The sequence below is a fragment of the Anolis sagrei genome, chromosome Y, assembly GCF_037176765.1.
Source record: "Anolis sagrei isolate rAnoSag1 chromosome Y, rAnoSag1.mat, whole genome shotgun sequence".
Lineage (NCBI taxonomy): Eukaryota > Metazoa > Chordata > Lepidosauria > Squamata > Dactyloidae > Anolis > Anolis sagrei.
Genome location: NC_090035.1, coordinates 78,276,600 through 78,292,898, shown reverse-complemented (window position 1 = coordinate 78,292,898; position 16,299 = coordinate 78,276,600). Strand labels below are relative to the sequence as shown.

The following is a 16,299-nucleotide window of genomic DNA, read 5'->3' as shown; positions in this document are numbered from 1 at the left end:
ACTGTAATTGCATTACTGTTATGAATCATAATGTAAATATCTGAAATGCAGGATGTATTTTCATTCACTGGACCAAATTTGGCACAAATACCCAACAACAGCCATTTTGGCGTGGGCGGGGCCAACCAAGGCAGCTTCGCGACCCCCCAAAAATGGACCAATGACCCCCCTGGGGGTCCCGACCCCCAGGTTGAGAACCGCTGCTCTAAGTAGTTTAGGGGGTTACAGATGACAGTAAGGACTCTGCAGCTTAGATGGGAAGGCAAGAAGGCGCTGGTATTTTGCCCCAGTCATAGTTGGATCTTCTCCCATTGTGGGCATGAAACCTAGCAGCTACTGATACAAATGCATTCAAGGAGGGTTCAGAGCATGAGTCCACCTTGCCCCACTGCTTGTGGCCAGGTGTGCTGACCAATTCATAAAACATATACTTAAGGTCAGTCCTGGAGACAAAGCAGTTACGACTCTTTCTCTATAACTATATAACTCAATCTTCTCAACTAAGCTTATCTGTCTATAATATCTCAAAAACAGCTCAAAACACAACATACTGTCTCAGTTTAGCTTAATACTTATCTAAAGAGTAGTTTTTGCAATGGTTTTCCCATTCAGCACGCCTGAAGTCTTTCCTCAAACTGAAAAGGCAGGGGAGAATCTAAAATGGAGATCTTTCCCTGGGAGAAAAGGCGGTCCCTAAACTCAAAGAGTTGCTCTCTAAGCCAATGGTTGCAAAGAGGCCTGCAGACTCTGATACTATTAACTTTTAGGACTCTTGCAAAGATGCAGCAGCCCTGGGAGAAAATGCAAGAGGAAACAACCTCAAGCAACTTTACAGTGAGGCAAATCAGGCTCCTGGGAGACGGAACAATGCTAGTATATCAGATATAATTACATGAAACTGATAGAACGGTTTTGCTGATATTTAAATGATAAAATATTTTAGTTTATGCCTGTCTTGTATAAGTCTTAATGAAACAAGTCTTGTTCGAAGCAAAGAAAGGGAAAAGTTTGGCTACCAATTCCCAGTGTGAATATTGCAATTAATATCCAATGTTTGTCTGAAATGAGGTTGAGAGAATATATATATATATATATATATATATATATATATATATATATATATAGCAAGGTGACAGTGTAAATAATCTTAGGGTGATATAGATTCTCTCAAAGACCATTCAGGATGTGTATCTGACAGACATTCACTCACTTAGTGGCTGGTATGAAGTCCAACACGCTGTTCTTCGAGCAGTGATATACTGTGTGCAGCTCCTCTTCCAACTTGAGCTTTTTGGGAATCCAACAACCTGAGCTTTTGGGAATCCAGAATATAAATTTTGAGTTTAATCCCTTGGCTAAGGACCCGAGAAGGGGATAATATAGGTTAAGATGAAAGGTGTAGTTAGTCCCAAGTCTGCCAAAGAGCTTTATACGAGGGGTATTTTTTAAGTAAGGTCTGTTTTGTTGTAGACACTAGTAGTTCGCATGCATACCGCAACGAGCGCATGCGTTGTGTACCAGCATGCCTCGGGAACAACTGTGCTCAGTTTCCGCTCTGTAGCTCACCTGTACGGTTCTGTTCTGTGCTTTAAAAATGTTTAAGACTATCAACTCACCCGCCGCATGTGAGGTTCGCTCAGTGATACGGTTTTTGTCAGCAAGGAACCTGCCTGCTGTAGAAATTCATCTACCGATTTGTGAAGTGTACGGTGATACTGTTATGAGTGAAAGCAAAGTGTGTAAGTGGATACAACAATTCAAAGATGGCTGTGACAACGTCCATGATGAGGACCACTCCGGTCACCCTTCCTTGATTACAGACAATTTGATTTGATCACACACTCAAATCTTTGGTTTTTGTGGTCCTCTGTTAGGAGTTTCGGGACCCAACGAGAGCAGTTTCCTAAACTTTGTGTTCAGAAACAATGTTGTAAAACACTGATCTCGACACATCAGGAAATTCGTTTGAGAGACCTGTTATTGTGAAGCACCTGTTCTCACGAATCCTCACTTCAACTGAAGCCACCAAATCGTCTGTAATCAAAGAAGGGCGACCAGAGCGGTCCTCATCATGGACGTTGTCACGGCCATCTTGGAATTGTCGTACCCACTTACGCACGTTGCTTTCACTCCTAACAGTATCACCGTACACTTCACAAATCTGTCGATGAATTTCTGCAGCAGACAGGTTCCTTGCTGACAAAAACCGTATCACTGAGCGAACCTCACATGCGGAGGGTGAGTTGATAGTCTTAAACATTTTTAAAGCACAGAACAGCACCATACGGGTTAGCTACAGAGCGGAAACTGAGCACAGTTGTTCCCGAGGCATGCCGGTACACGACGCACACGCTCGTTGCGGTATGCGCGCGAACTACTAGTGTCTACAACAAAACAGACCTTACTTAAAAAATACCCCTCGCATAAAGCTCTTTGGCAGACTTGGGACTAACTACACCTTTCATCTTAACCTATTTTATCCCCTTCTTGGGTCTTTAGCCAAGAGATTAAACTTGAAATTTAGATTCTGGATTTCCAAAGGCTCAGGTTGTTGACTAACTTTTGAAACAGGGAAAAAAGTTGGAAGAGGAGCTGCACACAGTCTATCATTGCTCGAAGAACCACGTGTTGGACTTCACACCAGCCACTAAGTGAGTGAATGTCTGTCAGATACACATCCTGAATGTTGCAGAATGAGCGGAAACTGAGCATAGTTGTTCCCGAGGCATGCCAGTACATGACGCACGCGCTCGAACTACTAGTGTCTACAACAAAACGGACCTTACTTAAAAAATACCCCTCGTATTTCATGGGGATTATCTTGCACCCAGTCCCTATTGATTTTAGGTACTCTGTAATCTCACTGGTAGGTTTGTTGGCAAAGGCATTTCCACTGATAGAAAGGGCTACTGCACTGATGATGAATAGCTAGCAAAGGCCAGGTATTTATACTTTAATCTAGTTGTGGGGCGCAACTTATTCCAAGGTACACCCATCTTTTGCTGCTTATGAATTGCCCCATCATGTCTGGAAAACCAGACAGGATGGAGCAATGCATAGAGAGGGTCAAGAGGAACTATATGAGATTCCACTCTATAGCAGGGAAGGTTTATTATGTGAGTTAAATGTGCATGGCATCCTTTTACACTGACGTGATAGATGAGTCCTACAGGAAATTCTCGACGGGTTGCACTCTTGTTTGTGCAAATAATTATGGGTAAGCCAACATTTTTATTTCTTTTCCTTGGTGCATGCCTTGAAATGGATGGGGTGACTAACTCATATGATACAGCAACAGGTTGCATTAATTTGGTTGAGATCAGCTTATACATCACATATCAAAGTACTATCGTTCTCACTGAAATAGGTATCAGAAGTCAAATTGTTAAAAGATTCGTGCAAAAGATGTAGTGGGAAGCATGGATCTGAATGCAAATATTAATTCATTTTCAAAATGTTCAAACATATTGTGTCCTGAAAGAAGACTTAAAAGCACCATGTCGTGGAATTCCCAGTCAATGGATGGAGAGTATCCTTGAGCTCTTGGTTATCCTTCCTCTTGTTCCAACAGGCAGAGCCATGCGAATCAGCAAACTCTGGTCAAAGGAGAATCCCTGTTGTGCAAGACAAGGAACTCCAACTCCTCTATTAATTTATTTTCTGAGTGGCAGGCCTTGGAATTTTTCTTTACATGCAATAGATACGAGTCTAGTCTGAGTGGGAAGGAAATCAGCTCCAGAATCATAGAATGAAAGAGTTAGAAGAGACCTCCTGGGCCATCCAGTCCAACCCCTTTCTGCCAAGAAGCAGGAATGTTGCATTCAAATTACCCCTGACAGATGGCCATCCAGCCTCTGTTTAAAAGCTTCCAAAGAAGGAGCCTCCACCACACTCCGGGGCAGAGAGTTCCACTGCTGAACGGCTCTCACAGTCAGGAAGTTCTTCCTAATGTTCAGATGGAATCTCCTTTCTTGTAGTTTGAAGCCATTGTTCCGCATCCTAGTCTCCAGGGAAGCAGAAAACAAGCTTGCTCCCTCCTCCCTGTGGCTTCCTCTGACATATTTATACATGGCCCTCATCATATCTCCTCTCAGCCTTCTCTTCTTCAGGCTAAACATGCCCAGCTCCTTAAGCCGCTCCTCATAGGGCTTGTTCTCCAGACCCTTGATCATTTTAGTCGCCCTCCTCTGGACACATTCCAGCTTGTCAACATCTCCCTTCAACAAACGTTTGTTCTAGGCACTGTCAGACCATTATATGCTAGTCAAGGTGGTCAGTTGAAACATTCACACCTAGCTCCAGCAGACAAGAGTCCTTTGTCCCACCCTGGTCATTCCACAGATATATAAACCCTTTTTCCTAGTTCCAACAAACCTCACTACCTCTGAGGATGCTTGCCATAGCTGCAGGCGAAACGTCAGGAGAGAATGCCTCTAGACCATGGCCATATAGCCCGAAAAAACCTACCACAACCCAATTTTACAATTCATTTTTTTCTTTTAAATGTTACCTCTGGGACCATAAATATTTTTGGTGGTACATCTTTATTAGCCCTTTCTGATCATCTAGGGATTTCAATTATTTCCCTTATTTCCACCAACCCTTCATCTTTTGTCATTTTTATTAGTTTCATTCTCTGTTTTTACACTAGGGCTACTTATACATGGAATTTCTAGTTTCTCTTCTTTTGCCTGTACTATTTCTGTCTTTGTATCAATTTCTCAATTTCTAGATCTTTCGCTTGTAGTTTCCCTTTCCTGAGGCTCAATACTTAGAAATTGTAGAAATACTTCTTTGTTTGTGTCAGAGTTTGGGGGAGCGCAGCAGAAGGTTTGCTAGATCAGCAGACACTGTGTTGTAAAATAAGGACTCTGCAGGCTTTGAGCAACAAAAGAAACTAAGTTTACTAAGCACATTCAAACTACACGTCTTGCTACAGCGAGCTACAATCAGGAACTATCAAAACGAAAGTCTCGACACATCTGCTTATCTCTCTTCTCTCTGGCTGAGACGGGATCCTCCCTTCTGTTCCCAGCAAGAGCAAACATTATCTCACTTCTCTCAAGGTTACATTATCACAGCCTCATGAACATTCTGCACAGCATTTCTAATACACAGTAGAATCCATTTTGGAATTACATAGAAGCACATTTGAAAACACACATATAACTAAATTAATCCTGACAGTTTTGATGTGAATTTTTCCAATTCTGATGACCATCAAACTCTGCTTTATTGGTAATAACAATTCTGCCTCGTCCCAACCAAAAGCGATACCCTTTATTCTTTTGACAATACCCAATGAAACAAAGTCTTCTCCATGTCTGCTCACTAGGAATTAATATTTTGGCATAACTTCCAAAACTTCCATAACTTTCCCAAAGGCTTGCTTATGAAGGGTAGCAAGAAGAGGGCTAGTCTAACCTTTCCAAGAAATGAGTTTAAGAACATGGGAGCAAGCAGCAAGGAGACATTTGGGTTTCCTCCTATTTGACACATTTCAGTGATTTCCCTTTCCACTTCAGATGGAGCCTTTGGAAGGCAACCATTCCAACAATGTTCATCTTCTCAAATCTGGAAAGGGCAAGAATGTGATTGTTGAGCAGCAGCAGATGAGTTGCACAACTTCAGCGCTTTCCAGTAGCTTCTTCCTGCACAGTATGTTCAGTCAACTGCTCCCACAACCTGCATTCACTCTGGAACTCTTTTACATACACTTGAGCACATGACCGGCCATTGTCAGTTTTACCATTGTCTTTCCCCCAGTCTAGATGACATTACAAGCTTACCACAGCATGCAGTTATATCTTGTCTTAGCAGACAGGTTCTTTTAATCAATTACATAGAGCCTTCGACGAACATCACAGCACAAGGAGAGAGAATACACTGTACACGACTTCCTTATATACAATTCTGTACATTTACACATAGCAATCTCTTATTGGTTCCCACCTCATTAACTTAACTCAGACCCAGGATTGCATCATTCACAATCACCTGGACTAGGCCAGAACACATTCCCCAAATGATTCCCTATATACAGTTAATGCATGACTCAGCATTTCCAATAGAAGCCTATTAGCAGCGCATGACTCAGTTTATATTACATTACAATACATTGTAAAACCTGACAGTGATCCTTACTGTTAGGCAAGCCCTGGAACATCCTACTTTAGGATACTTTCATCCAGTGATGGAGACAGGAATGCTGGAGTTACTGTGAAATCTTCATTTCTGGGATGAAGGTATCCTAAGTTCACCTGCTCAATAATCTTCTTGTTATGAGAGAACAGTCAAGAGTATTTGGCCTTTGGCTCTAAAAGCCTTTAATCTGGTGTGAAATGCATCCTGAAAGGGACGGGTCTCTCTTCTGCCTGGGCTTCAGATAGCTTTTCTTCAAAGTTTTGACTCTTTGGTTCCAGTTGCAGACTGACAATTCACATTGTGTCTCAAAATGTGACGAAAAGGGCTGTCAGATGGGTAGTTTGCTGGTTTGCATGGCCCCATCTGCCCACGTTAGTGTCAGGAATGACCTGCTCCTGGATGCCCTCCATCCCCTGCTGTGAAGAAGCCTGCACGGTAAGTTTGGTGTGCTTTTCTCCAGCTTTGCTCAGGTGCCACTCTCTGTGACATGACCTAAAACACTCTCAAGCCTGCAGGGACCAGGCTTTGCATGAAAAAAAATTGATTGGAGACTGCCTCTAGGAACACTGCTCAGCCTCAGCCAAAGCTGGGTTAGTTGTCCTCAGGCTGGCAGCTGATAGCTTCAAGGAACACTTTGCAAAGGTAAGTCCTCCTCTATCCAAGCCTGTCTTCTTGATTTGACTTTACAGAGCGTGGCTAACTTGCAGTTCTCTTTCCATCTTCACATCTCTTACATCGTCCCTCAAATCCCAAAACTGTTGTGGTTTTCCAGAGGATCCAACTCAGTAAGACAACAGTGATGCTCAAGACAACACAGTCCTCCTCTATCCAAGCTTGTCTTCTTGATTTGACTTTACAGAGCGTGGCTAACTTGTAGTACTCTTTCCATCTTCACATCTCTTACATCGCCCCTCAAATCTCAAAACTGTTGTGGTTTTCCAGAGGCTCCAACTCAGTAAGACAACAGTGATGCTCAAGACAACACAGTTCTCCTCTATCCAAGCCTGTCTTCTTGATTTGACTTTACAGAGCATGGCTAACTTGTAGTACTCTTTCCATCTTCACATCTCTTACATCGTCCCTCAAATCCCAAAACTGTTGTGGTTTTCCAGAGGATCCAACTCAGTAAGACAACAGTGATGCTCAAGACAACACAGTTCTCCTCTATCCAAGCCTGTCTTCTTGATTTGACTTTACAGAGCGTGGCTAACTTGTAGTACTCTTTCCATCTTCACATCTCTTACATCACCCCTCAAATCTCAAAACCGTGGTTTTCCAAAGGATCCAACAACACAATAAGACAACAGTGATGCTCAAGAAAACACATTCTTCTTGTTTCTTTCCTTCTCTTACTTCCCTGGGAGTGACATAAAGGTAAAGTATGGCATTCCTGGGATGTGAGAAAGTCCTTCAGAGCTCACGCTGGCATGACACAGCTCCAGTTCTGGTGCAGACCCACCTTGGGTGAGACCAGTCCTCCATTTGGACACAATGCTTCTGTTCAGAGTTTGGCTCTTCCTTAGCCAGGCATTGCAAGATTCTCTGGAAAGATTTATTCTCTAAAGAATCAGGAATATGGGAATATTGTGAGGCTAACAGAGACTCAGCTAAACATCAAAAAAACCAAGATTATGGCAACAAGAATGATTGACAACTGGAAAATAGAGGGAGAAAACGTGGATGCCGTGACAGACTTTGTATTTCTAGGTGCAAAGATTACTGCAGATGCAGACTGTGGCCAGGAAATCAGAAGACGCTTACTTCTTGGGAGGAGAGCAATGTCCAGTCTCGATAAAATAGTAAAGAGTAGAGACATCAGACTGGCAACAAAGATCCATTGCCTAGTCAAAGCCATGGCATTCCCTGTAGTAACCTACGGATGTGAGAGCTGGACCTGAGGGAAGGCTGAGCCAAGGAAGATCGATGCTTTTGAGCTGTGGTGTTGGAGGAAAGTGCTGAGAGTGCCTTGGACTGCGAGAAGATCCAACCAGTCCATCCTCCAGGAAATAAAGCCCGGCTGCTCACTGGAGGGAAGGAGACTAGAGACAAAGTTGAAGTCCTTTGAATGCCACATCATGAGGAGACAGCAAAGCCTAGAGAAGACAATGATGCTGGGGAAAGTGGAAGGCAAAAGGAAGAGGGGCCAACCAAGGGCAAGATGGATGGATGGCATCCTTGAAGGGACTGGACTGACCTTGAAGGAGCTGGGGATGGTGACAGCCGACAGGGAGCTCTGGCGTGGGCTGGTCCATGAGGTCACGAAGAGTCGGAGACGACTGAACAAATGAACAACAACAACAGAGACTCTTATGATATCCTGCCTTTGTGTCAAGATCTTCTCCTTCTCAGTTCCTAGCCAGATGCCTTAAAAATAATGAAGACCCAGACAAATGAATTCAGTCTTTTCTCTTGGAGAGGAACTCCTTTACTGTTGACCAAGAACCTCATATAGGCTTTTTCTGCAAATCGTACAGGATAAAAGCTGCACCCCCTGAGAGATGCATGAAAATTAGCAGGTATTCACCATACCTTCAGGTGCAAACTTGTTATGGGACAAATGGGGGATAAGGCAAGGGAAATCCGTTTGGTGCTTTGAATCAACAGGTCAAGGCAGACTCTGACCCTTTCTCACTGAACAGAAGATTTGCAAGACTTGTTCTTAAGCTTTTGGCTATTGCTGGGACTGAGTCTGCGATCCAAGGTAGAATGCTGTGGATTCTATAGAGAGAGGAGAGATTTGCTGCCTGCAAAGTCTGCTGTCCTCATGGCAGCATCTGCCTTGATTCTGAAAGTTCTGTTTGTTCAGGAATCGGTGGTTTTACAAAGCAAGCTGGCTACAACTTTGGAAAGCGTTCCCTGGACCCTGCAGAAAGGGCCATGGTGTTCCTAGAGGCAGTCGCCAATCAATTTGGGTCAGGCAAGCCATCCCTTCCTCCAGGCCTCTGAGAAGCCTGCCCTATATTTTGCCATGGCACCTGGGAGGGCTGGAGAACAACACCTCACAGGTGAGTACAAAAAGCTAGCTTTCTTTCTACAATTTTCTTCTTTTCTATTTTAAGTCTTATGGAGAGTCTGTCTTTGCACCTCGATCAGAACCTTTAGTGCACAGTGATGGTCAAAAAGAGTAAATTGGGAATACTGTGATTCTTTCACATTCCAAATGTGTTAGAAGAATCCACACCCAATCCTCATTCCTCAGATATATGGTCAGCTAGATAGGTGGATGTATCCATATCAGAAATGCAGAGGAAAAGATGACCTATAGTTTCAAAAATTTTGGGGAAATGCATATTCTTGTGCCACAAAGACAGAAAACATTTACCATATATACTCGAGTATAAGCCGACCCAAATATAAGGCGAGGCACCTTATTTTACCACGAATTATCCTCCTTTCCCTTTTCAAAACATTCCAGCCTGGGAGGAGAAGCAGAGCAGAAGCAGAAAAGAAAACACACTGTTTAGGGAGGGGAAGATGAGAGAGAAATAGATCATATATTGCTAGCAATGGCCTCCAGGCTCCACTGCCCAGCTTGACCCCGTTATAAGCTGAGAGAGACCTTTTCAGCCCATAAAAGGTCTGAAATACTCTGCTTCTCTTAGACTCAATCTAGGTATGAAATGACTTGAATATACTCTAAGACTTAGAGTATATTCAAGTCATTTCATACCTAGATTGACTCTGAACAAGGGTCAGGTAAATGACCATGGAGGGCCGTATCTGGCCCCCGGGCCGTTGTTTGAGGACCCCTGTCTTAGAGTATATTCAAGTCATTTCATACCTAGTTTGACTCTGAACAAGGGCCAGATAAATGACCTTGGAGGACCGTATCCGGCCCCCGGGCCGTAGTTTGAGGACCCCTGTCTTAGAGTATATTCAAGTCATTTCATACCTAGTTTGACTCTGAACAAGGGCCAGGTAAATGACCTTGGAGAGCCGTATCCTGCCCCCGGGCCGTAGTTTGAGGACCCCTGTCTTAGAGTATATTCAAGTCATTTCATACCTAGATTGACTCTGAACAAGGGCCAGGTAAATGACCTTGGAGGGCCGTATCCGGCCCCCGGGCCGTAGTTTGAGGACCCCTATCTTAGAGTATATTCAAGTCATTTCATACCTAGATTGACTCTGAGCGAGGGCCAGGTAAATGACCTTGGAGGGCCGTATCCGGCCCCCGGGCCGTAGTTTGAGGACCCCTGTCTTAGAGTATATTCAAGTCATTTCATACCTAGATTGAGTCTGAACAAGGGCCAGGTAAATGACCTTGGAGGGCCGTATCCGGCCCCCGGGCCGTAGTTTGAGGACCCCTATCTTAGAGTATATTCAAGTCATTTCATACCTAGATTGACTCTGAGCGAGGGCCAGGTAAATGACCTTGGAGGGCCGTATCCGGCCCCCGGGCCGTAGTTTGAGGACCCCTGTCTTAGAGTATATTCAAGTCATTTCATACCTAGATTGACTCTGAGCGAGGGCCAGGTAAATGACCTTGGAGGGCCGTATCCGGCCCCCGGGCCGTAGTTTGAGGACCCCTGTCTTAGAGTATATTCAAGTCATTTCATACCTAGATTGAGTCTGAACAAGGGCCAGGTAAATGACCTTGGAGGGCCGTATCCGGCCCCCGGGCCGTAGTTTGAGGACCCCTATCTTAGAGTATATTCAAGTCATTTCATACCTAGATTGACTCTGAGCGAGGGCCAGGTAAATGACCTTGGAGGGCCGTATCCGGCCCCCGGGCCGTAGTTTGAGGACCCCTGTCTTAGAGTATATTCAAGTCATTTCATACCTAGATTGACTCTGAGCGAGGGCCAGGTAAATGACCTTGGAGGGCCGTATCCGGCCCCCGGGCCGTAGTTTGAGGACCCCTGTCTTAGAGTATATTCAAGTCATTTCATACCTAGATTGACTCTGAACAAGGGCCAGGTAAATGACCTTGGAGGGCCGTATCCGGCCCCCGGGCCGTAGTTTGAGGACCCCTATCTTAGAGTATATTCAAGTCATTTCATACCTAGATTGACTCTGAGCGAGGGCCAGGTAAATGACCTTGGAGGGCCGTATCCGGCCCCCGGGCCGTAGTTTGAGGACCCCTGTCTTAGAGTATATTCAAGTCATTTCATACCTAGATTGAGTCTGAACAAGGGCCAGGTAAATGACCTTGGAGGGCCGTATCCGGCCCCCGGGCCGTAGTTTGAGGACCCCTGTCTTAGAGTATATTCAAGTCATTTCATACCTAGATTGAGTCTGAACAAGGGCCAGGTAAATGACCTTGGAGGGCCCTATCCGGCCCCCGGGCCGTAGTTTGAGGACCCCTGTCTTAGAGTATATTCAAGTCATTTCATACCTAGATTGACTTTGAACAAGGGCCAGGTAAATGACCTTGGATGGCCGTATCTGGCCCCCGGGCCGTAGTTTGAGGACCCCTGTCTTAGAGTATATTCAAGTCATTTCATACCTAGATTGACTCTGAGCGAGGGCCAGGTAAATGACCTTGGAGGACCGTATCCGGCCCCCGGGCCATAGTTTGAGGACCCCTGTCTTAGAGTATATACGATATATGTCTGTCATTAAGAGAGCCTCAAGTTTTGCAAAGGTTTTGCAAAGGTCCACATCAATAACAACACAATAACGTCTCGTGACTAGAATCGTGATCCAAATTCATCGTCTATGATTCCGTTCCTATGTTCACCATATTCATTGCACTATTGATCCGAATGCCTGTTCAAACAGCCAGGTTTTTAGTTTTCTTCGAAACACCATTAGCGTAGGAGCTGATCTAATGTCCATGGGAAGGGCGTTCCACAGCCGAGGGGCCACCACAGAGAAGGCCCTGTCCCTCGTCCCCAAATCCGTCAAATCTCTTACTCACGTCCATATGGTAGGAACTCTGATGGCAGAATGAAAAGAAAGGAAGCACTCCCCTCCTGCAGGAAGAGGTGGAGCCAAACAGTACTGATTGACAGCTATAAGTAACCAATCCATACAACTATACATAAGCAGGGTAAAAGGGGCAGGATTAAGCATGAAACATCAATAACAACACAATAACGTCTCGTGACTAGAATCGTGATCCAAATTCGTCGTCTATGATTCCGTTCCTATGTTCACCATATTCATTGCACTGTTTATCCGAATGCCTGTTCAAACAGCCAGGTTTTTAGTTTTCTTCGAAACACCATTAGCGTAGGAGCTGATCTAATGTCCATGGGAAGGGCGTTCCACAGCCGAGGGGCCACCACAGAGAAGGCCCTGTCCCTCGTCCCCAAATCCGTCAAATCTCTTACTCACGTCCATATGGTAGGAACTCTGATGGCAGAATGAAAAGAAAGGAAGCACTCCCCTCCTGCAGGAAGAGGTGGAGCCAAACAGTACTGATTGACAGCTATAAGTAACCAATCCATACAACTATACATAAGCAGGGCAAAAGGGGCAGGATTAAGCATGATGCAACAGTTTAAATCTTGCAACTAACAGTTCTACACATAGGTGACGCCACTCGCGCCGTCACATGTGTTTTGCTCTCCAGGGTCAATAAAAAAAAACACCACAAATAGACATTCAATTTGCTCATTCCACCACTTATTCCACATAACAATTCAATAGGGACAATCAAAACTAGAGTTCTTTCTTGGAAACCCTTTTGCGATGGAGAAAACAGGGTTGTGGCTAGAAGCGGGTTGGGGAGGGGGCAAGAAGGGATTGATCTGCTACAAGGTTATGTCCTAATTCTTTCCCCTGCCCTCTTTCACCTTCACTTCTAGGTCTAAAGAAGATCCTTCTACCGAGCCTTGGCGATCGGCATCTGTATTTTATTTCATTTTTCTTCCAAATTTCTCAGCTAATGGGATGTTTACAGAGAACACTGAATGAACTCCTGGAGCAGTCCTGATGTAACTTTTTTATTCTGATAGTATTACAAAAAGACTCCTCTTTTTAAAAGGAAAAAAAATATTTAATATTTATTCTTGCTGCTATATATATATTTAATTTTATTGTTGTTTTGGAAAGAAGACCAACAGACTGACTCGGAACGATTTGACGAACGGAGCCTGCCAATGGAATGGAAAGTCAGAACTGGGTTTGGAGAGCCACCTTTGAGCTTTCTCTTGGATAGAAGAAGAAAGGCGAGTTTGCGGTTTGGGATCAGGAAAGGACCCAGTACTGGAATTGTCTGGTCTCTAGAAAAGGCAGGTCCTTTTCCTACAGAAGTGCCAGGGCTGAACTCATTTTTTAGACATTTTTTTAAAACTTGGTGTTTCTACAATTTTCAAGCTTTTCAATTGACTGTATTTCCTCCTTCACGGTTCGAAGGAAAGATAACTCTGTCTTTTCGTTCGGTCACTGGAAAGGTGTGACAACAATGTGAACCTTCACAACAGGAAGTTAATAGGCTTGGGTAACCATGGAAAAAATTGGTTCTACACTCGTTTTGTTTTTAGGGGGTCCTTGCGTTTCGTTTTTTTTAATTATTCCGAAATTTTCCTTTAAAAAAATTCGAAATTTACGAAATTTTGTAAAATTACGAATCGATTCGTTAATGGCTGACGAGATTGCGCAATATGCTAAAAAAAAAACCTCCAAATGGGACAGGAGGAACTTCTGAAGCTTCCCTCTCCCTCTGTTGTTGACTGTTGGTGTGATAAAACAAACAACAACATTTACGAAATTTTGTAAAATTACGAATCGATTCGTTAATGGCGGACGAGATTGCGCAATATGCTAAAAAAACCCTCCAAATGGGACAGGAGGAACTTCTGAAGCTTCCCTCTCCCTCTGTTGTTGACTGTTGGTGTGATAAAACAAACAACAACATTTACGAAATTTCGTAAAATTACGAATCGATTCGTTATTGGCGGACGAGATTGCGCAATATGCTAAAAAAAACACCTCCAAATGGGACAGGAGGAACTTCTGAAGCTTCCCTCTCCCTCTGTTGTTGACTGTTGGTGTGATAAAACAAACAACAACATTTACGAAATTTTGTAAAATTACGAATCGATTCGTTATTGGCGGACGAGATTGCGCAATATGCTAAAAAAAAACCCCTCCAAATGGGACAGGAGGAACTTCTGAAGCTTCCCTCTCCCTCTGTTGTTGACTGTTGGTGTGATAAAACAAACAACAACTACAAAACTTGCCCCAGACATGCGAAAATAATTACGAAACAATTACGAAATAATTATGAAATAAATTGAAAAAATTGTTTTGAATCTTTATTACTCCTCACACAATTCCTGCATGGCTCAATATTGGATCGTAAGCTAATTTAAATACGAATTAATAACGAATTACGAAATTAACGAACGAAACCGCCCAAGCCTAGAAGTTAACATTTCTTGGATTTTATTTCTGTCCTGACTTCTGATCCCCAAAGACTTGCTTGTAGTTTCAAAAAGAGAAGAAACGTTATGGATCATAGGATGCGCTTTCTAAGTAAAGGATAGGGAACCTCTTTTTTGTTAAAGGAGACCGTATTACAGTGGTTCTCAACCTGGGGGTCGCAACACCCAGGGGGGTCGTTGGGCCATTTTTGGGGGGTCGTGAAGTCGGCTCCAAAATGGCTCCCCCCCCCCCCCAGGGCCTTGCAGCTCAGGAAGGCTTTTCTACCTGGCCCCCGCCTCCTTCCGACCTCGGGCATATTGAGTATTTGTGCCAAATTTGGTCCAAATGCAGTCATAGAATCATAGAATCAAAGAGTTGGAAGAGACCTCCTGGGCCATCCAGTCCAACCCCATTCTGCCAAGAAGCAGGAATATTGCATTCAAATCACCCCTGACAGATGGCCATCCAGTCTCTGTTTAAACATCTGAACATTAGGAAGAACTTCCTGACTGTGAGAGCCGTTCAGCAGTGGAACTCTCTGCCCCGGAGTGTGGTGGAGGCTCCTTCTTTGGAAGCTTTTAAGCAGAGGCTGGATGGCCATCTGTCAGGGGTGATTTGAATGCAATATTCCTGCTTCTTGGCAGAATGGGGTTGGACTGGATGGCCCATGAGGTGTCTTCCAACTCTTTGATTCTATTATTCTAAAAGCTTCCAAAAAAGGAGCCTCCACCACACTCCGGGGCAGTCATTTGGGTTCACAGTGCTCTCCGTATGAAGGTGAACTATATCTTCCATAAATCACTGTCAATTCCATCCAGCCCCTCCAGTATTTTTCTGTTGGGCATTTGGGTTCTGTGTGCCAGGTTGTGGATGTCTCAGTGGTATGTGGAAGTCAGAGCTGAATCAGTTGAAGGTACTGCAAATCCCATCATCCACTGTCCATACTCCCCAAACATTGTTTTTTTTTTTGTGATCAATCACTATGCTTTAATTATGCTCAATCCGTAATAATGAAAATGCATCATTTCCATTATGCTTCGTAAGAGTAGCAAAATTACCGTTATGAAGTAACAATGAAAACGTGGTTGGGGGTCACCAGAACATGAGGAACTTTATTTAGAAAGTTAGAAAGGTTGAGAACCACTGCCCTATTGCTTCAGGAATTGGTGTTTTTTTCGTGTCAGGAGCAACTTGAGAAACTGCAACTCACTTCTGGTGTGAGAGAATTGGCTGTCTACATGGATGTTGCCCAGGTTTAACCTGCTGTGCCATCTCCTAGCTCATGTGGCCAGCATAACTGCATGGAGCACTGTTACCTTCCTGCTGAAGCAGTACCTATTGACCTACTCACGTTTCCATGCTTTCGAACTGCTAGGTTGGCAGAAGCTGGGGCTAACCCGGATTCGAACCACCGACCTTTTGGTCGGCAAGTTCAGCAGGTCGGTGGTTTAACCTGCTATGCCACCTCCTAGCTCGTGTGGCCAGCATAACTGCATGGAGTGCTGTTACCTTCCCGCTGAAGCAGCACCTATTGACCTACTCACATTTGCATGCTTTCGAACTGCTAGTTTGTCAGAAGCTGGGGCTAACCCGGATTTGAACCACCGACCTTTTGGTCGGCAAGTTCAGCAGGTCGGTGGTTTAACCTGCTGTGCCACCTCCTAGCTCATGTGGCCAGCATAACTGCATGGAGTGCTGTTACCTTCCCGCTGAAGCAGTACCTATTGACCTACTCACATTTGCATGCTTTCGAACTGCTAGGTTGGCAGAAGCTGGGGCTAACCCAGATTCGAACCACCGACCTTTTGGTCGGCAAGTTCAGCAGATCGGTGGTTTAATCTG

General features: G+C 44.2%; 1 protein-coding gene across 1 annotated transcript in view; it reads left to right on the top strand.

The window, feature by feature from the left end:
- LOC137095318 (delta-like protein C) overlaps positions 1-13,383 on the top strand; it is a 77,246-nt gene extending 63,863 nt beyond the window's left edge. The window contains exon 9 of the mRNA XM_067461811.1: positions 12,897-13,383. Coding sequence (XP_067317912.1) covers positions 12,897-12,902 — 6 coding nt within the window. The 3' untranslated portion in view covers positions 12,903-13,383. The remainder of the gene's footprint in view (positions 1-12,896) is intronic.
- Positions 13,384-16,299: the final 2,916 nt, after the last annotated feature.